Source organism: Eleutherodactylus coqui, chromosome 1, assembly GCF_035609145.1.
Source record: "Eleutherodactylus coqui strain aEleCoq1 chromosome 1, aEleCoq1.hap1, whole genome shotgun sequence".
Classification (NCBI taxonomy): domain Eukaryota; kingdom Metazoa; phylum Chordata; class Amphibia; order Anura; family Eleutherodactylidae; genus Eleutherodactylus; species Eleutherodactylus coqui.
The window spans coordinates 372,917,759-372,942,813 of record NC_089837.1 but is presented as its reverse complement, the minus strand read 5'-3'; the positions used below and the strand labels follow the sequence as shown (position 1 = coordinate 372,942,813).

General features: G+C 41.6%; 1 protein-coding gene across 1 annotated transcript in view; it reads right to left on the bottom strand.

Moving 5' to 3' along the window:
- ZPLD1 (zona pellucida like domain containing 1) overlaps positions 1-25,055 on the bottom strand; it is a 121,762-nt gene that overhangs the window by 81,292 nt on the left and 15,415 nt on the right. Inside the window, exons 2-3 of the mRNA XM_066578643.1 lie at positions 4,782-5,002; positions 1,231-1,412 (exon numbers count right to left, since the gene is read on the bottom strand). Coding sequence (XP_066434740.1) covers positions 1,231-1,412; positions 4,782-5,002 — 403 coding nt within the window. The remainder of the gene's footprint in view (positions 1-1,230; positions 1,413-4,781; positions 5,003-25,055) is intronic.

Here is a 25,055-nt window from a genome sequence, read left to right as displayed (position 1 = left end):
ATATAGCAGTACATGAACGTTTTATGAATTGGTACTAAAGGCTGTGCCAGTGTGCATGGGCTCAAAGAAAATGACATTTTCTTCAGTAAGCTAAAATGTAGGACTCTTACATTTGTCTACAACAAACTAGGAATATGGTATAAGAGTTATGTAAGTAAATGTAAGTAAAAGACAATCAATGTATCATTCTTTTCAAGTGGAATGTATCATATATATGTTTTACTAATTAAATCAGTTAAATATATTCAATTTTTTTAATTGTACATTTTTTATGTTATTGTCTGATTAATAATTATGGAGGTTGCTATCTTGCCTGAGCTGGAGCATTTAGAGATTTGCTTTACATAAGCCTTTTAGACTGTAGACACAAAAGACAAGAGGGGACAGATTGACTTCCATGAGTGTTCTAGGCATGCTGTGTGACCTATGCAGAGGTATATGTAGGGAAGGGAAGGAGCTGAGCACTAGCCATCACCTACTGTGAACAGCTTTATCTATGCATATGTATTACATATCATTGTAATAATGCCTGTGATGATAATGAGATGGCTACTGAAAAGTTTTCTCTACAAAGCAGAAAGGGTCAGCTTATAGAGCTTAGGGTGTCTTTATTTAGGGCGACTATCAGCCAAATAATTGTTTGTAATAGCGAATGCAAATGGTAGTCATTCCATGTAAACATGCCCACCAACAAAGTGATAATTTGCTCACTAGTTACGAATCATTTCGTTTCAGCTAACCAAAAAAATAGTTGCTGGTAATCAAAAGTCGCCTGGTGTAAAGTCATGGTTGTTCATGTTTGAACGACTTGCAAACAAGTTTTCATGCAGTATTCACCTGTAAATGATATATTGGCAAAAAACTAATGAACAGTAAGCGCTCTGTGTGAAAGCATTAAAGTGGCTGTCATCCGTATGCTTTCAGTGACTTTTCTGAATTATAGTTACTCATTGTAAAGGTAAACTTAGAGAAAACCCAATAAATTTTTAGAATTTTTTCTTTTAAACTACAGATCATAACATGAGAAATTTTAAAAATAAAATCACCAAAAGCTCTTTAAAATATATGCTTAACTTGCTTTATACCAGAGGTTCTTTTCTCATCACACATTCCCTTCAAGAAGCCATTTTATTTTATTCTAATGACATATGCTTAGGTGGAAATGTGCATTTTCCAGAAGATTTGATAAATATTATAACAAACCTTTACATATTTGAAATGTGTACTTACGAAGCAAGTTGAGTGTTGTTGACCAAATACTCCAATGGGTAGCTGCAGCTAAACTTGTACAGAAGTCCAGGCAAATAGCTAATAATTGTTGGAGGGTCTGGCGTGTCTATATATCCTGAAATATTTCCTATTTGTACCATTGATGTGTCCCCATAAGCATTGAGTCCAGGTACAGTTGAGACCTGTAAGCAAGTTGCCGCAAAGCAAATGAAAAAGTATTTGATATAGTTCACAAAGTGCTGTAATAGTATTATACCTTGGCTAGATTGCTTCAGCCAAGCCAGTGTTGGTTTTTTATGGATTTATGCAACAAATGTACAAAATATTTATCTATAAGAATGATACTGAGTGCAACAAGAGAAATAGTTTTTTGATGACGTTTTTACACAATTTATAAGATGTGTGCAATAGTCAAAATCCAATTACTGTGCATGGAAATTAAGACTGGGTGTGTAAGTAATGACTGAGGGAGGCAAAGTTGCCATGAGTAATATTATCCATTCTTCATGAACTATAAGTCATGGGATCCACCATTAGTTGGGTTCATGCTACTGTAGTCTAGCTCTGGCCACAATCTATGCATGTATGTGTATGTAAGATACACAAAAATTCAGGGAATGGGATCTTTTTGTCCTAGAGTTTTGGTGGAATATAGTTTTTAAAACCAGTGATGCTATGTTTAGATTGCACAATAGTTTATCTTTTAAACTGTACACCCACCTACCTGGACATTATCAATTTTGGTGGACACTCAAAATATACTGTACAAATCATAAGTGGGAGCTAAAATAATGGTTAGCTGCTAGAGATGAGCGAGTATACTCACTAAGGCACATTACTCGAGCGAGTAGTGCCTTAGCCGAGTATCTCCCCGCATGTCTCTAAAGATTCGGGGGCCGGCGGGGGGTGGGGAGCGGCGGGGGAGAGCGGGGAGGAATGGAGGGGAGATCTCTCTCTCCCTCTCCCCCCCCCCCCCCCGCACCCCCTGCTCCCCACCGCAACTCACCTGTCAGCGGCGCCGACCCCCCAATCTTTAGAGACGAGCGGGGAGATACTCAGCTAAGGCACTACTCGCTCGAGTAATGTGCCTTAGCGAGTATACTCGCTAATCTCTATTAGCTGCCTTTCAGAAGCCTCAGTCATTATGGCATAGTGGCATCCACAATAATTTTTCATGTTAGACATTACCCTGGTCTCATAACCAAAAGCAACCATGGTATTTATCTAAGTCCTTTGTTCTCCGAGTGCCTAAAGCTAGTGACATCAATGACATCCCTAAAATGTTTCAAAATGTAGTCCTCACAATAGTCTCTAAACACACTATGGCTACATCTAGTATCTACTGTACATAGTGGTGCAGCTTTGGAGATATTCCACACATAAGCATTTATTCACTAAGCAAGCTAATAGTGGGTGCAGTAGGAACATGTGCAAGGAATTACTTATCCAATTTTGTGCATCAAACAGAATTATTCATGCAATTGTGCCAATCACATAGCAGTGGTAATAAAATAGCAGTTCTCTCAACCTAGTTATTTATGTAACTGCAAACTAACATTGTTTTGATTGTAACTACCACTTTTGTTGCCAATCCAAAAAGGAGCACTATAGAACTTGAATATGTAATCTATGATTAAGCTTTTGTATCAGGGAAGATAATGCCTAGAATCTAAGACTGCCTGAATGTACTCTGGAGCCTCATGTCATGAGATTGGGGAGTCTGGAGGTACATGAAATAAGCTTGCAAGCCATATGTAACTCCAAAACCATATAGTGCCCAACCTGGTCATAATTTAAGGTATTAGAAATTGTTTTCTCTATTATTCTTAATTCTCGTGTAAACACATATCAATTTACAAAGATGCATTTAAACTATATAATAATGTCAGACAGAGAAGGGTAAAGGTGCCCAATTAGGCAAATTGTAATTTACATTTACTTACCCTTTCCCTTTTTTTCAGTCCTCAGCCTCTTTTTATTAAAAAAAAGAGCCACGAAAAATAAAAAGCATTCCTAAAAAATAAAACAAATATTTTTAAATCCATGTGCCTTTCTCTTGATCACAACTCAAAATTTTAATGCTTTTTTTTTCTTTTCCAAAATCCCACTTCAAAATAAATTTATAGTTTAATTCATCACAATTTTAGTTCTATAATTTACACTTGAAGGGAATTGCAAGTTATTAAAACTGGCTATATAGTTTCTTTTAATGCAGAAGAAAAATAATTTAGCATAAATTCTTAGTTAATATGATGCCAAGGTCCTTGATTGTAACTGATTGCTTTATTGATTTTATTATGTTGATCATATATTATAAAGAACTTCTGCAGTCAATCAAATGGAATTGATAAATGTTAATAAAGTGCTTGATTATCTTCATTCATAAAAATTCAATTATAATGGCAATGAAACCAAAGCACCCCAGAAGTTGTGAAAGAAAAAACTGTTGGATCAAGAAAAACAATCATATGGACTTACAAATATTTGTTGATTTCCACATACATTTAAATTATATAGCTGTGTAATTATCTGAAAACTATAAAGTACATCTTGTGTGCAAGGTCCAAATGAATTACAAAGGGTCCAAATAAATTGTGTGTTATGCAGCATTCAGATAAATACTGTACAAAGTGTTCAGATAACTAATGTGTAGAGAAGTTCCAGGTGGATGATATCATATTGTGTCCTAATAAATAGGGCACACTTTATTCAGATCCATAGTGTTGCCAAATATTATTATATAGTGCTCAGATAAATAGCGTCATATAGAGTCAGTAAATACTGTCACACAATAGTCAAACAAATTCTGTATCCAAGTTTCAGATTATTAGTATAGTTAACATCCAGATAAATATTTTCATCTAGCTTCCAGATAAATAGTGTCATGCAGCATCTAAAAGCCCATTTACATGTAACGATTATCATTCCAAATTCGTCCAAAAGACCGAAAATTTGCGATATTCGTTACATGTAAACCCAGGCATAGTGCAGTTTTCGCTTGAGCGATGATTTTAAGGTGAACTTAAAATCCATCCTTCAGCTAGTGAGAGACAAAGTATCTTTCCATAGACAGCATGCTGTTATCTCCATGGGAGTCGGCATATAACATTGTAATCTGCTGGCAACTGCAAAGAGAACAATGCAGCTGTTTGCACAGCTGGCTGTGTGATTAATCGCACGCTCGGCTCTGCAAGCAGCTCCTGAAGGCCTTTTTATATGCAAATGAAAATGATAAAGTGTTAATGGCCATTAATAGCTATTAACGCTTTATGTAAATAGATCGCAAAATCTTTCAGTCATTTGAAAGATTAACTTTGCATGTAAATGGGCCTTAAATAAACAGTGCCATACAGTATTCAAATAGTGTAAACAGCATCCAGATAATAGATAAATACAGTATCAAAACATTTGTGCCCTACAGTCTTAGTACATAAGATAGGCACCCTCTACTAGTGTCATGTAAGCTCTGCAATGTAACTTTTCTTTTAAAAACATTATCTTTCCAGCAATTTAATTGTAGATATAACAAACTTGTAAAAAGTGTAACTTACCACTAGGTTATTTGCACAAGATTCCAAGGTGCTCAGGTTGATGGTAAAAATAACCACTGCTGGGAAGGTATTGTTATTTATGAAGCCTCTGCAGTGAGCATCTCCATGTTTCCCATTAAGTGATAAGTCTGTTTCCGAATAACCAGAAAAGAGAACTGTGCAAAAGTTTATCTTCATTGTAATTGTCTGCACACCACAGTAGACACTGATATCTCTTTCCGCTGAGAACAACAAAAAAGAACAGCAAAGAGCAAATAATGTGCAGAAAATTTAGAAACTGATAAAAATCTTACTCTTACCCCGTAACTATGAACTAAATTCCTTCATACAACTTCTAACATATGGAAGTATTGGAAAGCGAACAATACATAACAAAGAAGTAGCAACCACTTATGCATACAGAAGACTGTCTGCTGCTGCAGAGAAAGTGTAGTAAAAGATTTGTGGTTGGCAAGGGGTACATACACGGTAGCAAATATATGGAAAACAAATTTGATTATGCTTAAAGTGAATCATTATACGATATTATGTTAGAGAAACGTTGTTTAGTATGGTCTCACGCAGTATTTTTTGGAAAAACAACACTTTTTTTAAATGCTGCAGTCAGATATTAACTATACGTCAAATTAAAAAAGCAGAGCATAACACAAAGTCAATATAAAAGGTAATATACATTTTATTTAGATAATATCCTTAAAAACCACATTACAGACACAACATAGGCAAAGTGGTGTCTAGAAAAATATGTACACAGACATGGGACATGGAATATGTAATACAGACATGGGATAATCTAGATGTACATAACAGAGTGTAGAAGTCACTATGAGCAAGAGGACACATAAGTCAGATCACCATTATAAATCACAGTCTTGATAATGGATGCTATCAGAAGGTGATGAGTCAAGCAGGTGATAGACATCTATGAAGTAGATAGAGGGTCGGGAAGGAGGAGGAGATGGGAGAGAGACGCATAGACTAACAGAGACTTTTCTGTGAAGCTAACTAGTAAGCTATTAACGGCTACTGATCACATCTAAACTGTTCAGAATGTCTCTAGTGTTCTCCATTATTATATCTGTTTGTGGTACTGAAAGTTCGGGAGCAGATCATATTGTTTTTTGCATGTGTTGTGTATGGAAAATATCACAGTAGCAGACAACTGAAAATGAGTGATGCAACCTGCGAAGGGAGAAAACTGATGAAAAAATGTAGTCATATAATGGCCAGAACTAGTGTTATTCCTCATGTACAGACATAACTGCTTATTCTGAAAAGTCATCTAAAAGTTCAACTGTGCTTTAACCATAGTCTGAGTAATTAATAATTAGTTCACATATTAACATATTCTACACCACATAAAAGAGTGGACATTTTTATTTTTATAGATAGTTAATTGTCCCCAGTCTCAGCTGTCTCAGTCCTCTCCTGAGGATAGGTGAATGCAAATAACTAGACTTTATTTCAGAGTTGAATTACTACATTCTTGCTCTTAGACAGCTTGCTTCATGCATCACTTTTTCATATTTATTTTACTTAGTGTTTGACTTTAAGGTGAAATTAAATTATTTCTATACAAAGTATTTAATATTTAGGCTATGTTTTGTATAGAGTGCGGTTGTTTATCTGATTTGACAATTTTTCTTTAAATAAGTCATAAAGATGCATAAGAAATGAAAGTATGGACACGATGGTAGCGGTCCTGTGAAATATCTATGGAGGGTGCAGAGGGAGCAGTCATTCCCACAATCACCAAATAGCCCTTCTACAAGTACCACATAAGAAGATACCAGCATAATTAATGGCACACGATTAATATGGTACAGATTTTGAATTGGAGTCCAGTAGCTTCAAGTTATGCCTCTGTAATCTCCAGATATTAATCAGAATGCCTTATTATTGTAATTATCAAGAAACAACATGGAATAGCATGCCACTGTATGGCACCTAATGATGGTAATACTAGCCTTTGTACAATGTTTTTTATATATTAACAGCATAAAACTAATATTCGGTCACTATGTTTTGGTCAGCTTTTGGCAGTATAATTTGGGTTTTGTATAGTGGTGTTGGTAATATTGGTCTTTCTGTGGGGGGTTTATTCAGCAATATTATGGGATCATACAAAAAAGAGTTTCTTATATTAGATAACCCTGTGGTCCTAATTTTTTAGCATCTCCCCAAGGTGCACAAACATGCAGTGAACCCTCATAGGGGACCAATTATTTCTGAAATAGACCCTATCTATCAGACATCTCTATGAGAAGATATCAGACACGTATAGAATATCTCAACCCTATTGCATGCAATTTATCTCATTATGTGGATATTGCATTACAGAAGCACATTCAAGAACTGGATTCCTATTTGAAAGACAGTTCAATTTTTATTAGTTACTTAATAATTTTCATGAGAAAACCGCTTACAAATCGAGACCCTTCAATTCTAAAAAACAAAAGAATTTTATTTTGGAAAGTATTTTGTTCATTAAAAAAAAAATATACATATATATATAATGCTGACATATATATTATGCTTAATTCACAAATTTACCTACAAAAGCTTGAAACAACAATGGGAATGTGTTTCACGCCAAGCTTTGCAAATCTATATAGGAGCCTTCGAAGTCAAATTCATTTAATCAAACTACCGTTGGTCCCAAAATATTTTTTTATAAAAGATACATTAATGATAGAGATGAGCGAACGTACTCGGTAAGGGCGATTTCGCAATCGAGCACCGCGATTTTCGAGTACTTCACTACTCGGGTGAAAAGTACTAGGGTGCGCTGTGGGGCGGGGGGTTGCAGAGGGGAGTCGGGGGTAGCAGCGGGGAACAGGGGGGAGCCCTCTCTCTCTCTCCCTCTCCCCCCCACTCCCCGCTGCAACCCCCTGCTCACCCACAGCGCACCCGAGTACTTTTCACCTGAGTAGTGAAGTACTCGAAAATCGCGGTGCTCGATTGCGAAATCGCCCTTACCGAGTAATTAATGACCCACATTAAAGAATTGTTTCTTGTGGGATGTCCTGTAGTTTCTATCGGTACCACTTTGGAGTACATATGACTTTTCTGATTGCTTTTTGCTATTTTTTTTCTTGGGGCGGTGTGACTAAAATACTGATGTGTATTTTTTTCTGATGATGTTCACTGTGCGTTGTAAATTATCCATTACTTTGATGAATCAAACTTTTTTGGATGCAGTGATACCAAATATGTTTTTTATTATGAATTATGAAATTATGGAATATTATGATTTTTTTATTATGGAAAAAAGTTTTTTTTTATTAACTTTAATTTTTTAGTATCACATTATATCTGAAAGTCAATTTATCAAGCCAAACCACAGACATGGTTTGATAGGCAATCTGCAATGGCAGCCCTGGGGGCTTTCCGAAAGGCCACTGGCTGCCAATGGCAACTAAATAACACCCCACGATCCCATTACTACAGACTGTTCGAGACCTCTGAACTCCGATCGGAGCATTTACATGCCACTGTCAATTCTGACAGTGGCATTTAAAGGTTTAAGGCCTTAGTCACACGGGCGTAAATACGCGCGTATATACGCGCGTAAAAAAAACGCGTGACCATGTCCATTGCCACCAATATGTTCTATCTTTTGTAGGTGCATTTTTACGCGCGTATATACGCGCGTAAATACGCCCATGGGTTTTTATGCGCGTATATTTACGCCCGTGTGACTAAGGCCTAATAGTGACGATCAGTATTAATGCTGATTGCAGCTGTTTGCTGTTAGAAGCAGCTGGCACCTGCATTGCATGTAGTGGGATCAACCCACAATCACTCTCCAGAAGTACTGGAAAGCACAGGACATAACTATATTCTGTTAAATAACATTCTTTACAGCCAATATTATCAAATTAAAAGAAGGTAGAAGAAACTGCACAAAGAACAATGATTTTCATTTGCAAAGTAGGATCATAAAAAGAAGACTTGGAGAAATATGTTACCTAAAAACACTAATTAAAGCAGCATTCAAGATAACTTCCTTGAAACCATAAATAGCAAAACAACCCAAGAAAATTACACACAATCAGTCAGCTAATACCCAATACTTACACAACTTCATCACTACCTATAACCATTCCCATCATGGAATATGAGAAATACTAGAAAAATTTTGATTAAGTATTCTACATAACCTGCTCCTAGCCAACACAGTCATCAAAGAAACAAAAGCCCTTAAAACCCTACTAGCACCTAGTAAGCTCAAAAAGGTTAGAAAAATACACAAGACTGGCAATACTATTTCCCCATGTTTATTCACGCTTTCCCATGTGGCCACAAGAAATGAAAGTGTTGGAACAACATCACAAAAAAAAGTCATTTTGCAGCCACACCGCAAGCCAATTTTTCTCAATAAAATCCTTTTTCAATTGCTCATCAGAATATGTGATCTATCATTTACAATGTTCTTGCAAACTGCAATATATGGGCCAAACAACACAAACTTTATGCAGTAGAATTAATAAGCACCAGTCCAATGTTACCAACAGCTTTTTGATGCATAGCGTATCCCACTATTGTGCAATATCCCATAATTCTAACTTCCAGTCTTTTACAATCACACCAATTTGACATATTAATAAAGATATAGAGGATAAGTTTGAAAGATTAAAGCATAGAGAAATGTTTTGGATCAGGGTGCACAACTTTTTCTGGTCTGAATGCTACATTGCCATACTGAACCACTTCCAAGGGCCGCAAGGGTCTCATCTGTGACGTTTATTGGATATCCTAAGTATATGTCATAATAAATCAAAATACGTTCCGCTTCCAGGAGTACCTCCAATTGAGAAAATGATGCCCCCCCCCCCCACACACACACACACTTCCCAATGAGTACTCCAGAGAGGATCAGAGAGTGCACATGACTCTCTTCATTATAAATGATGGATGTCAAGGTAACGATTTGGCATTTCATAAGTCCTATAAACTACAATGGAGAAAGCTGCATGCATGCACGATGTCTCTAACTCACATACTCATTTCTGGAGTGCCAAATGGCTCAAGGGACTTTATTCTCCTAATATATGGGGGAGACAGACATGGTTACACAATGTACCCTTAGTACTTTTCTAATATATAGGATACCCAGACATAGCTGAACAGTGCACCCTTATTACTTGTCTGTTCCTGTTGCCCTGCTATGTGCCACTCCTCCTCAACATGGAGACTACATGTAAGCAGCCACACATAGATATTTTGAGTCCAGGTGATTAGGGCCACAAAGAATGGCATTGTGGGCTGCATGCGATCCCTGGGCTGTATGTAGTTCACCTCTGTTTTGGATCTACAAATTAAATACCTTGGTCCTCAATGCACACAATGAGGGACTAGAGAATATAGGTGAATACAGGTATGTTATCAGCAAAATAGAGGTTGATGCATTCTTGTTCATTCTTCCGTTGTTTTTAACCACCCCACTTCATATTTATCTGATGTTTTTACTTAAATATGCAATTTTGTCAGTCTTACTTTTGATCCTTTGATGTTATCGAATTCTTCAAGAACTATATGTTTTATGCCTTTTTTAGGGTTTTAATTATTGATATACTTGCACGGGTCTGAGTGCATGCATGTGTATATGGAGATACATATATGTTATTGTGTGTGTCTCTATGTATTCCATAGTTATTACAATATATTTACTCCTTCTTTTATAAGTCACTGGCTTTATTATTCTACCCCTTAACCACTATACCGCCTTACCTGCTCCCCTCCCTCTTTTCCTTTGAATAAGTTTCTTTATATTCATTTTTTTTACCCTTTATATATACAATTTTTACATTTTATATTTGATTTCATTAAAATATAAATATTACTTTATTATTCATTATATTATATTAAGCAGCTTCTATGACCAATCAATATTTTAAGTGTTGCCATATTTCCCAAATAGAATGTAACTTTCCCCAACTCTTGATTTTTTTATTTCTCAACATTCATCGCAATTTCCTATACAGTCTAACTTACCCAAAATCTCCTCTGGCAGCTCATTAAAATAAATGTCAATAAGTAATCCGACTACTACTGTCTACGCCTGTCCTCTTCAAAGATGTTCACTAGAGCCTTCCCGTCTACCATTTTCTCTTGTCCTCTTTTTCAACTATAAATATCCAATCACATCAGTGATCGTTCTCCCTAAAGCTGCCAGCTAGACAAAACTCTGGCGGGCCAACAGTGAGTTGAATCTTTCCTTCATTCCTAGTGTCAGCTGTAATATTTTGCAGTAGATGAATCTGTTTACCATTGATATTAATATTAACTATGTAATGCATACATCAGATGTCTTCAACTTAATGGCGTACAGTCCACCAAAAATAAATTACTGAATTTCAAGATTATTAATACTCATCATGATCATTATAATGATACTAGTATAGCTCCAACATACTCTGCAGCACTTTACAAATGAGGAGGCACATGCACAGGCAAAATTAGACATTGCATACAGTATGGTCCAGCCATGTTTATACTAGATAGAGTAGTATACCTAAGGCCTCATGTCCATGGGGGGGAAATCAGGCCCGCTACGGATTCTCCATGGAGAATCCGTAGCGGGTCCCTCCTGCCCCGCAGACATGAGCGCTTAAAATAAGAATTAACTTACCCGCAGCAGACCGGGCAGATCTTCTCTTCTTCACGGCCGGATCTTCTTTCTTCATGCCGTGCGCATGCGCCGTGCACATCCGCCCGGCCGAAGAAAGAAGATCCAGCTGTGAAGAAGAGAAGAACTGCCCGTTCCGCTGCGGGTAAGTTATTCTTATTGTAGGTCTCCCGTGGATCTGGACGGCTTCCATAGGCTTCAATAGAAGCCTGCGGGAGCCGTCCCCGCGGGAGACCCGCACGAAAATGGAGCATGTCATGTTCTTTTTCATGCTCCATTTTTTTAAAATTCCCTTTTATTGACCATCCGCGGGTATTTATCTACCCGCGGGTGGTCAATGCATCCCTATGGGATGCGGATCCGCATGCGGGTGATCCGCTGAGGATTTTAAATCCTATTTTGCCCGTGGACATGAGGCCTAAAGCTGTATGTAGAGATAACAAGTATGTTTGAGTGCATGAATTGTGGGGAATATTGTTGAATGGAGGGCTCAATTCTGAGGAAGACTGTAGAAAGGTATTCCAAGGTCAATACCCCTGATATTTGTTATTGGAGAAAGTGGATGTTTAAAGAGGATTTCCAAACAAAATGTAAAAAAATTGCAAATTAGAAGTTAGAGTAAATATATGAATACTATACTTGTTTTACACACAGGCATATAGTATTGTCAGAAACTGACAACTAACCTTCATGTAACATTTAATAATGCTGCATTTTCTGTAGTTACTTTTCCTAGATGTCTACAGTGAGTGATTACAAATATGCCAATATCTCTGTAGATAAATAAAACGTAAATTACTAAACTATCACTTACCTCCTGATTTATTAATAGACATACATACTGTATTACAATTTAAAATTTATGGATGATAATCCTCTTTATGATATAGGAGTACACATGTTTGTTGTTATTGTAATACATTAGGAATCTGAAAGCCGGCTTGCATTAAATTACTCTGGTCTTATGAAAAGTACAGCAGTTTGTCTTGTGTTAAATAGGTTATTGATATATTGATGGTAAGTCATTGGAAGGTCTGGTATTGGTACATTGGAATACATATTAAAATAAATGAAGGCATGAGTTATTTGTGACACAATTTGGAGGTCAGAAAGACTGTATAATGTTCTTAGTCTCTCAGATGTAGTAGAACTTAAAGGGAAATTCCAATTAATTCAACAATTTACAGGATTTTAAAAGAATTGAAGAATCTTGAATAGAATATATATATATATATATATATATATATATATATATATATAACTTATATACACTATTTCTCATTTTAGTTTGGTCACGTGATGTATCATTTACAGATGGCATTTTATTAATATTACCTCCTAAGTGTAAAAGTATGTCATGGAGATTAAAGCCCTTAGCCCAGTGGTGGCGAACCTATCGGCCGCTCACCACTTGTGAATACCAGCAGGGGCCGCGGCTCCCCTGCCGGCATTCACAAACGGCACTGCTAGCCGCGCTGATCCCGGCACACACTGACTTCAGTGTGCAGCTGGAATCCCCCTCCCCCCTGCCCCGACGTCTCTTACTACTTGGTTCCGCCGGGAGTGGGGAGGCGTCCAGCAGCACACTGAAGTCAGAGTGTGTGTCGGGAGCATATTAACTCTTTCTTCCCCACTTCTGCTGCAATCAGCAATTCCCAGCAACCTGATTGGTTGTTTGGGTTGGCTGATTCACCAAGCAACCAATCAGGTAGCTGGGAATTACATATTGAGGCAGAAGTGGGTAAGAAAAAGTTAATATGCATGCCAGGACCATCGCTGACCAGAAGAGGAGCTGAGCTCCCAGGAGGAGAAGGTAAGTGTGTGGGTCTCGGGAGGGGCACTGTGGGGTGTCACTACTGCACTGGGGGGCCGCTGGGGGGTCACTACTGCACTGAGGGGCCGCTAGGGGGTGTCACTAATGCACTGGGGGCGCTGTGGGGTGGGGGTCACTATTATCTCTGGGGCTGCTGTGGGGTGGGGGTCACTATTACCGCTGGGGCCGCTGTGGGGTGGGGGTCACTATCGTTGCTGGGGCCGCTGTGGGGTGGGGGTCAATATCACCGCTGGAGCCGCTGTGGGGTGGGGGTCACTATCATCGCTGGGGCCGCTGTGGGGTGGGGGTCATTATCACCACTGGGGCCACTGTGGGGGTCACTATTACCGCTGGGGCCATTGTGATGTGGGGGTCACTATTACCGCTGGGGCTGCTCGGGGGGTGTCACTATTACCGCCGGGGCTGCTGTGTGGTGGAGGTCACTATTATCGCTGTGGGGGGTCACTATTACCGCTGGGGCCGTTGTGATGTGGGGGTCACTATTACCGCTGGGGCTGCTGGGGGAGTGTCACTATTACCTCTGGGATATGTTTACAGGTGGCGGAAATGGGCAGGGCTGTCTCACAATAGACAGGGTGCAGATTTTGACTACTTTTTGGATGCGGAAATGCTGCAGAATTTTCTACAGAAATTTCCGTTGAGGACATTCTGCAGCATTTCTGCATCCAAAAAGCAGTCAAAATCCGCACCCTGTCTATTTTGAAGCAGCCCTGTCCTTTTTAGAATGACGGGGGTAAAATCATACGTTGTGATAAGCCCCGCCCCCTGACATGTTGGCACTTTGCGATAAATAAGTGAGTTTTAGGTTGCAGTTTGGGCGCTCGGTCTCTAAAAGGTTCGCCATCACTGCCTTAGCCAATACAATTCAGAAAGAATAATTTAACAATGTATACAGTAATTTTAAAATGAACCATTAATAAACATATCAACATTTTATTATTGCTAATATTCCCCCATTCCTGACATACAGTGTAGCAGGCGGGTAGTTCCCATAAAGCACCATACTTCTACAGTGCTGCAAGAATCATTCACCATGAAAAAGTAAAGATGGCCCCTGTCCCTAAGAGTAGACTGTACTTGTGGCCACAGGAGGGATTTCCTGCCCCCATTTTAGCAATCGCTGGAATTGCTCAGTCAATTGTAAGCAGCCAATGAAGGCTTTTCTTGCTAAAAGACAGGATTGAAGAGCCTGGAGTCAATAGATTGTGTACCAGGTGGTACTGGGTGATCTTGTGACAGAAAATTATTAATCAGTGAATATAATTGCTCACTCTTATATTTGCTGAGCTGCTAAAATAATTTCTAGTGCTATAATCAGAAAATCAAGAACTAAAGGCTTATTCTAGGTTATTGAACATTAATTAAAATAAGGAACTGTCTCACTAACGCAGGACATAAAGCATAAGATAGCAATGGGAATTAGGGAAATGAAGCTGCTAATAATGCAAGACATGCCTTATGACTATAAAACTGCATAGCAAAGTCGGAAACTGCTATCCTAAGCGAAATTCCATTGAATTATATGTGTTTTTAGGTTGCAATGTTGTCAACGTCTACTGTTTTATTGTGATTTCTCAAGTAAGCACAAATTATAACAAATTTTGTGATTGGCTATATGCAAATAGGTGTAAGGCGTTAAAGCTCTTTTGTCCAAACAGCCAAAAATGAGCGATAAGCGTTACATGTAAACGCCGGCATCCAGCAGATTTCATTTGAAGCATGGATTTCAGTTCACTTAAAATCCATCGTTCACACCTCTGAAAGACTGAGCAAATACATTCAATTTGAATGTATTTCACTCATATTTCAATAGACTGCAGGATGTTCTCCCTGCAGCAAGTTTACACTAGCCGCAAGGAGAACAATTCAATGTGTTGGCAGCTGTTTACATAGGTGGGCATGTGTTTAAACACACACTGGGGGCTGCAAACAACTCCTAGAGGTCCTTTTACATGCAAATGAAAATGGTAAAGTGTTAATGGACATTAACACTTTATGCAAATAGATTACTAAATCTTTCAATCCTTAAGTTGTTTGAAAGATTACCATTCATGTAAAAGGGCCTTTAGTCTAAATGCTATGGGCTTATGTCAGAATCATTATAAATAAATAGTTTCACAATCACATGATGGAGAAAGATGATCATCAATCTGCATGCACCGGTGTCTTCGTTGTGCTTTTCTCTCTCCGATCTGTTGATCTATAGTTCCTATGCCCAGGAGGACTGACAAATCAGAGAACCCACAGGCAATGTGAGACCTACTTTTGGGGTCTTCTGAAATCTACAATCTCTATGAAGAATGTTGAATGCGGGGGCATATGCCAAGGGGAAAATAACACTAGTTATGAGTGATTATTGGAATATTCAGATCAGGTGTTATTGGCACGAGTTTCTAAAACTAATGTGTGTGTGAGTCTATCCTCAATCAATGTGGCTCCAAAGAAGAAAGATCAAACGTGGTGGTTCAGTTGTTAGTACTACTGCCTTGCAGCACTGGAGTTCTAGTTTCAAATTTGACCAAGGGCAATATCTCATATTAGGACCATTTGTATCTACCAGCTGATCACAATGAGCAACACTAATCACCACCCCCCTGCATCAGAAATCATTGTGATTGGCCACAAAAGGGGGACAGTGTTATAATTATTAGGTGGAAGAAGGATCCGGTGGTCCATCATAGGATTTGGAAGACTCCCTGGGGCCAATGAACAGTTGCTCAAAACTGACCGACCAGTCAAGGCCATCACCAGTGGGGGGGTGGCGATTATACAAGATACCTCCAACTCCATATGGAACAAGTTACACTGACAAGCCTTTCATAAGTCAGCCTGGCATATTGCAGCCTGACAAGCATATAGGTACTAACCATGACCTATATAATCATAACATATTTTTATATGAGAAGATTTAGAAAAAACTGTTAGGTGTTTGCACTTGACTGAAATCATAAGCCGTACACAACAAAATACTGGTCATTATATAAAGATGGTTTCTAAGAGGAACCCTTAAAATCTTAGGGTTTTATTTGGGGTCAATACATAATTCCTACAGGAAAAGGAGGTCTAGGGGATGTCAGAGTCATTTGAATGCTACCATGTCAGATATTAGGAGCAGTCTGGGGGAATGTGTAACAGAGTTTTAGAGGCAGATCCTTGTTGAAATGAGTAGATGAAATAGATGTTTGTGAATAAAATAACCAAGTCACATTGTTTCCAGCAATATCTTCAAAAATTACATTCCCATAAGTCTAATTGGGTATCTGTGGCACCAAGAATCTCCCATGCTATATTGTCCACATGCCATAATTTAGCAAATTGGGAGAGGTTGGATAGATGAACAAACCATTTAATGTGTAAGAGGTCCTAAGACAAAAGAAACAAAGGCTCATTGTTTTTAATTTCAGAGAACTAGGATGTAAGCTTAGGGTAAGGACCTCCAAAGTTGTATCTTCTAAAATACTACTTTTACCACGTGCCACCCCAGAAATGCAGCAGGATCTTAGAGAAGTAAACAAGTGGATCCAGAGTTGGTGTAGGAAGGCGGGGTTCAGGTTCCTGGAGAACTGGGCTGACTTTACTGTTGGCACCAGGTCCTACGATAGGCATGGGCTGCATCTCAATGGGGAGGGTGCAGCTGTGCTAGAGAAGAAGATGGCTAGAAGGTTGGAGGAGTGTTTAAACTGGGCGGGAGGACAACCACTTTTCTTTGTTTTTCCGGGAAGGGCTTATATTTAAAGCCCTTACAAGATGCCAGCATGTGTGACAGCTGTGGTAGGGAATTCTTTATTCCCCCATAGGAATGAAGAATTCCTTCGCTGCTTCTGTCACAGATGTGGCAGGTGCAGCAGGGAATTCTTTTTCCTTGCAGGGATGAAGGAAACATCTACGCATAAAAACACACTCGTGTGAAGCCACCCTAAGAGGATATTAATAGCTATAATGAAAGCAATGTATAATTTGAAATTATTGCACAACTACTAACTGAAACTTGATCGTATCTAGTAATGAGAAGATATTCATATATCAAAAGATAACAAATGCTACCTGTACAACCATCAGTACTTCACTACTTCTATGCTGATAAAGAAAACTGACGTGCCCTGGTGATGAGATTTTCGTTTTACGATTTTCCTTGCTGCATATAAGGACTCAGTTACATGGGCGCATCTGGGCGCCGATGCGCCCCTCTTCCTGCAGGATAAGACGTCATATACATAATATAGATAATAATACATCACCTAGAAGCGGTATGAGCTCCACTGCGTCTTCTCCACAGAAAATCACCTCAGGGGTTGCCTTCATCACATTGCTTTCAATAGGGCGGCAGCAGTGCCAACCCCATTGAAAGTAATGGGATAGCATCGCTGAACACTGTGACAGCACTGTGGAATGAAGCTTTCATCACCAATATAGAAGGGGGTTCTTTACTGTAAGAGTAGTGAGACTGTGGAACTGTCTGCCTGAGGTCGTGGTAATGGCAAAATTGATACAGTTTAAGAGGGGACGAGATGCCTTTCTAGAGTGCTATTATATGACAGGATATATACATTAAATAACCAGCGGGGTTGTTGATCTGGGTCTTGGAGTCAGGTAGGAACTTTCAAACATTAATCCAGGGATTATTCTGACTGCCATAATGGAGTCAAAAAATATTTTTTTTCCCCAAATGGGCTAAATTGACTTCTGCCTCATTTAGTTTTTTTGCCTTCCTGTGGATCAACAAGTGGGGTAGAAACAGGCTGAACTAGATGGACATTGTCACCCTTCAGCCTAACATACTATATTACTATGTATTACCTTCTTCTTCCACAGTCCTCTACACCAAGTCAATTCAGTTTAACCTCTCTTGAGCTTCTTCTAGTTATCTCTCGCTCTTCTTGTCCTGACCATCCTCCTGGCTCCTCTGTGCCTGACTGCCCATGCTTTCTGTTTGTGCTTGTGCTCCGCCTTCTCCAGACCATCCCCAAGTCCCAGGCCTGTGGCAGTCAGCCTGGTCCTATCCATCACCGCATCACTTAGCAAGTCCAAGACTTACATCACCTATTCTGATGTACCTTTTGGCTGATTGGCTGACGTCTCGAGCTGGGATTATCATTGAACAGCAGCTAGTGGCAGCGTATGAGAAAGTAAAGAGGAAAGGTAATTGGGTGAGTAATCTCCACCCCTTCTCTACTCCTCTTACTGGTGCCACCAATTGTGGCACAATGTGCCTGTATTCAATTGGCCAACTGACTGCATTTATGGGGATGCTGGGTCTACAGTGACAAGAAAGAGAACTAGTGTAAAAAGAAAATTGGAGTAAAAATATGTTTATCATTTCTTTGATGGGGTGAGTTATTTTGTTGGATGCTAGAAATAAATATGGGAAAATATTTTTGACTCAATGGAAAACAGCCACATTGTACCATACTTGTACTGATAAAGTCTATGGGTACCTAAAAACTATTTTTGGGAAAAAAATTAGTTTGTGAATATTTGCTATTCACTAAGTTTTATTATTTGCCCACTGTAATTTTTCATGTTATAAATTAGCATTAAAAGCTATTTTGGTAAGTTTTTTTTTTATTATTCATTAAGCAAGGCCACCTGCACACAAACGGATTATTGCTGGGGAATTCACGGCGGGCGTCTGCATTGCGGATCCGCAGCGAATACTGTCCATAGCAGGCTATGGAAAAATGTTTTTTCCTGCACACTTGTGGAAACCAATTCCGCAAGTGGAGGAAAAATTGCAACATGCTCCATTTTTGCACAAATTCCACGCAGACGGCTTCCATTGAAGTCAATGAAGGCCATCTGACCCATGACCTGTCCACAATTAACATTGTGGACAGGTTGCAAATTCTGCGTTATCACCTAGTGACGGCGTGGGAAAAAAATTGGTACTATGCATGTCTGATTGCGAGCCACTGGGTCCATCCGCAGTATAGATAAAAGAAGAAAAACACTGCTACGCGCAGTCGTCGTTGCTGTCAGGGTCAGATTATTTTTGGGACAGTGTGGTGGTTTTAAATAACCATTGCATGGTTGTTTTATGTGACGTTGCATGGCAGTATCATTTGGGCACATTATCTAGATACTGCATTATTTGGATAGTCTAATGTGGTGTATGTATGGTATCATTTTTTTTCATGTGTAACCTACACAATCTAGTGATCACAGCTATGGAAAGCCCAAAAATTAATAGGTTTCTGCGTGGAATAACTTCAGTTTCTACATGGAATCAGGGGCTTTTGCTATGCACCAAATGGCTACACCCATCACCCATCTAGTAGCGCTTAACCCCCCCCCCCCCCTTTGAACTACAGCAATTCAATATCCAATGGATATTGGCCCATGTGGACAGGATAGCTTTTCAAAGTTACCACAAATTACACGGAGGTACTAACATGCTCTGAACAGCTGACAGGAAGGATTTATCAATTCATGCTTCTTGCGTTAAGTTCTCACCCTCCCATCAGCATGGTGCAACAGAAATCTGGGTTCATCTGACTGGGTGTTTTTTCATTACACAATAAAAAAAAAAATGCCCTCTTTTAGACAATAATAGCACTAGAACTGGTCAAACTGGAAACTTATCTGATGGGGGAACAATAGATAAGGGAATTTTGAAATAGAACTTGACCAATCCTTATTTTCCTCAATGACAGTCAATTTGGAGGCCACCACACGTTAAACTGTCGACCAAAATATTGCATGTTAGGTACATGCTCAGCTTTAGGTCCTCACTGCTTTTCAAATTGCACATTAGTACTCACTAACATGTAGATGAAAATTTGCTGTATAGACTAGGTAATTCTATAAGAGTCATGGAACAAAAGGAAAATGTAGTTTCCATTCCATGTGTCAGCAAAAACTGTGTTCAGCTTATGGTTCCATGGAGCATAACTGGGAACCCAATGACACTTGATAATTTACTGGATTGTTCAAGCTGAGGAAATGAGCACTATTGACATTTTGAGAATGTAGCAGAGCTGAAGTTGTCACTCAACTGCTTTCTCTATACGGTGAAGGCTCACGGAGGGAGAATAAGGGCGCTTTAACACGGACCAATAAATCATTCTGATTCCTGCATCCCGAGGGATTCTGAATGATTGTTGTTCAGTGTAAATGCATGCCCAGAATGAACAAGGAATTAGAATCTGTTTGCTTCTCACTCATTGTTCAGTTTATGCATACATAAAACTGAAAGATGGATCTGCCTGTTTACTGTAAACAGAAGTTGTTAAAATGAGTACCCAGCTTGCTGGGGGGTGAAAGATGACTGGGAAAGGCAATGGCAAACCACTCTGCAAAAATGATCTGCCAAGAAAACGTCACGATGTAATGTCACCCTAGGAGTCAGACATGTCTCGGGTGCTTGCACCAGGGGCAGAGGCGTAACTTGAAGCTTCTGGGCCACGATGCAAAACTTGTAACAGGACCCCCAACTATAATGCTTTACTTATAGTACTGGGTTCACTATATGTAGAAGAGAGGCCTTATGGGCCCCCTAAGGCTCCTGGGCCCTTGTGCAACTGCATCCCCTGCATCCTCTATAGTTACGCCCCTGACCAGGGGACTATACCTACCTGTCTAGTATACAGCCAATAAATACATATGTAATTATTATTAGAGATGAGCGAACACCAAAATGTTCGGGTGTTCGTTATTCGGAACGAACTTCCCGTGATGCTCGAGGGTTCGTTTCGAACAACGAACCCCATTGAAGTCAATGGGCGACCAGAACATTTTTGTATTTCGCCGATGCTCGCTAAGGTTTTCATGTGTGAAAATCTGGGCAATTCAGGAAAGTGATGGGAATGACACAGTGACGGATAGGGCAGGCGAGGGGCTACGTGTTGGGCTGCATCTCAAGTTCACAGGTCCCACTATTAAGCCACAATACCGGCAAGAGTGGGCCCCCCCCCCTCCCAACAACTTTTACTTCTGAAAAGCCCTCATTAGCATGGCATACCTTTGCTAAGCACCACACTACCTCCAACAAAGCACAATCACTGCCTGCATGACACTCCACTGACACTTCTCCTGGGTTACATGCTGCCCAACCGCCCCCCCTCCCCCCCCCCCACAGCGCACACCAAAGTGTCCCTGGGCAGCCTTCAGCTGCCCTCATGCCACACCACGCTCATGTCTATTTAGAATTGCGTCTGCCATGACGAGGGACCGCAGGCACACACTGCAGAGGTTGGCACGGCTAGGCAGCGACCCTCTTTAAAAGTGGCGGAGCGATAGCCCACAATGCTGTACAGAAGCAATGAGAAATAGAATCCTGTGCCACCGCCATCAGGAGCTGCACACGTGGGCATAGCAATGGGGAACCTATGTGCCACACACTATTCATTCTGTCAAGGTGTCTGCATGCCCCAGTCAGACCGGGCTTTTTAATTCATAGACACAGGCAGGTACAACTCCCTATTGTGAAGTCCCTGTCGACCCACAGCATGGGTGGCTCCCTGGAACCCACCGGCGGTACACAGAAATATCCCATTGCATTGCCCAACACAGCTGAGGTAGTAATGTCGTGCTTAATGCAGGTGGGCTTCGGCCCACACTGCATGCCCCAGTCTGACTGGGGTTCTTTATAAGTGTACAGATGTAGTAAAAACTCCGTGTGCACCTACAGCATGGGTGGGTGCCAGGAAGCCACCGGCGGTACATAGAAATATCCTATTGCATTGCCCAACACAGCTGAGGTAGTAATGTTGTGCTTAACCCTTTCCAATCCAATTTGTATATGGTTTTCCTAGGGGGCTTACTCTTTTTCTGCTGTTATACAACGGCGCTATATGCTGGCTAAAGCCAGTACTGCATGAGCTGACACGTAGGATAGGCTCCGACAGCAGAGAGGCTGGCAATATACAGTAAGAGAACCCCGACGGACGTCTACCAACAACGGAGCTGTACAGCCTTAAACCCTAATGCCTTCACAGGTCACACAGTGGACTGGAAAGGGTTAATGCAGGTGGGTTTCGGCCCACACTGCATGCCCCAGTCAGACTGGGGTTCTTTACAAGTGGACACATGTAGGTTAAACTCCCTGTGGACCCACTGCCTGGGTGGGTGCCAGGAAGCCACCGGCGGTACATAGAAATATCCCATTGCATTGCCCAACACAGCTGAGGTAGTAATGTCGTGCGTAATACAGGTGGGCTTCGGCCCACACTGCATGCCCCAGTCAGACGGGTTCTTTAGAAGTGTACAGATGTATTAAAAACTCAGTGTGCACCTACAGCATGGGTGGCTCCCTGGAACCCACCGGCGGTACACAAAAATATCCCATTGCATTGCCCAACACAGCTGAGGTAACGTCAGCTGTAATGCAGGTGGCCTAAAAATTAATTTGATTACACTGTAGGCGAGGGCCCACAAAAATTGCTGTATCAACAGTACTAATGTACATCCCAAAAATTGGCCATGGCCAGCCAAGAGGGCAGGTGAAACCCATTAATCGCTTTGGTTAATGTGGCTTAAGTGGTAACTAGGCCTGGAGGCAGCCCAGTGTAACGAAAAATTGGTTCAAGTTAAAGTTCCAATGCTTTTAAGCGCATTGAAACTTATAAAAATTGTTCTGAAAAATTATTTGAGTGAGCCTTGTGGCCCTAAGAAAAATTGCCCGTTCAGCGTGATTACGTGAGGTTTCAGGAGGAGGAGCAGGAGGAGGAGGAGGAGGAATATTAGACACAGATTGATGAAGCAGAAATGTCCCCGTTTTGGATGGTGAGAGAGAACGTAGCTTCCATCCGCGGGTGCAGCCTACGTATTGCTTACGTATCGCTGCTGTCCGCTGGTGGAGAACAGAAGTCTGGGGAAATCCAGCCTTTGTTCATCTTGATGAGTGTTAGCCTGTCGGCACTGTCGGTTGACAAGCGGCTACGCTTATCTGTGATGATTCCCCCAGCCGCACTAAACACCCTCTCCGACAACACGCTAGCCGCAGGACAAGCAAGCACCTCCAGGGCATACAGCGCTAGTTCAGGCCACATGTCCAGCTTCGACACCCAGTAGTTGTAGGGGGCAGAGGCGTCACCAAGGATGGTCGTGCGATCCGCTACGTACTCCCTCACCATCCTTTTACAGTGCTCCCGCCGACTCAGCCGTGACTGGGGAGCGGTGACACAGTCTTGGTGGGGAGCCATAAAGCTGGCCAGGCCCTTAAAGACTGTTGCACTGCCTGGGATGTACATGCTGCTCGATCTACGCACATCCCCTGCTACCTTGCCCTCGGTACTGCGCCTTCTGCCACTAGCGCTGTCGGCTGGGAATTTTACCATCAGCTTGTCCGCAAGGGTCCTGTGGTATAGCAACACTCTCGAACCCCTTTCCTCTTCGGGAATCAGAGTGGGCAGGTTCTCCTTATACCGTGGATCGAGCAGTGTGTACACCCAGTAATCCGTAGTGGCCAGAATGCGTGCAACGCGAGGGTCACGAGAAAGGCATCCTAACATGAAGTCAGCCATGTGTGCCAGGGTACCTGTACGCAACACATGGCTGTCTTCACTAGGAAGATCACTTTCAGGATCCTCCTCCTCCTCCTCCTCCTCCTCAGGCCATACACGCTGAAAGGATGACAGGCAATCAGCCGGTGTACCGTCAGCAGCGGCCCAAGCTGTCTCTTCCCCCTCCTCCTCATCCTCCTCATGCTCCTCCTCCTCCTCCTGTACGCGCTGAGAAATAGACAGGAGGGTGCCCTGACTATCCAGCGGCATACTGTCTTCCCCCGCCCCCGTTTCCGAGCGCAAAGCAGCTGCCTTTATGGTTTGCAGGGAATTTCTCAAGATGCATAGCAGAGGAATGGTGACGCTAATGATTGTAGCATCGCCGCTCACCACCTGGGTAGACTCCTCAAAATTACCAAGGACATGGCAGATGTCTGCCAACCAGGCCCACTCTTCTGAAAGGAATTGAGGAGGCTGACTCCCACTGCGCCGCCCATGTTGGAGTTGGTATTCGACTATAGCTCTACGTTGTTCATAGAGCCTGGCCAACATGTGGAGCGTAGAGTTCCACCGTGTGGGCACGTCGCACAGCAGTCGGTGCACTGGCAGCTTAAAGTGATGTTGCAGGGTGCGCAGGGTGGCAGCGTCCGTGTGGGACTTGCGGAAATGTGCGCAGAGCCGGCGCGCCTTTACGAGCAGGTCTGACAAGCGTGGGTAGCTTTTCAGAAAGCGCTGAACCACCAAATTAAAGACGTGGGCCAGGCATGGCACGTGCGTGAGGCTGCCGAGCTGCAGAGCCGCCACCAGGTTACGGCCGTTGTCACACACGACCATGCCCGGTTGGAGGCTCAGCGGCGCAAGCCAGCGGTCGGTCTGCTGTGTCAGACCCTGCAGCAGTTCGTGGGCCGTGTGCCTCTTATCGCCTAAGCTGAGTAGTTTCAGCACGGCCTGCTGACGCTTGCCCACCGCTGTGCTGCCACACCGCGCGACACCGACTGCTGGCGACATGCTGCTGCTAACACATCTTGATTGCGAGACAGAGGAGGAGGAGGAGGAGGAGGGTGCTTTAGTGGAGGAAGCATACACCTCCGCAGATACAACCACCGAGCTGGGGCCCGCAATTCTGGGGGTGGGTAGGACGTGAGCGGTCCCGGGCTCTGACTCTGTCCCAGCCTCCACTAAATTCACCCAATGTGCCGTCAGGGAGATGTAGTGGCCCTGCCCGCCTGTGCTTGTCCACGTGTCCGTAGTTAAGTGGACCGTGGCAGTAACCGCGTTGGTGAGGGCGCGCACAATGTTGCGGGAGACGTGGTCGTGTAGGGCTGGGACGGCACATCGGGAAAAGTAGTGGCGACTGGGAACTGAGTAGC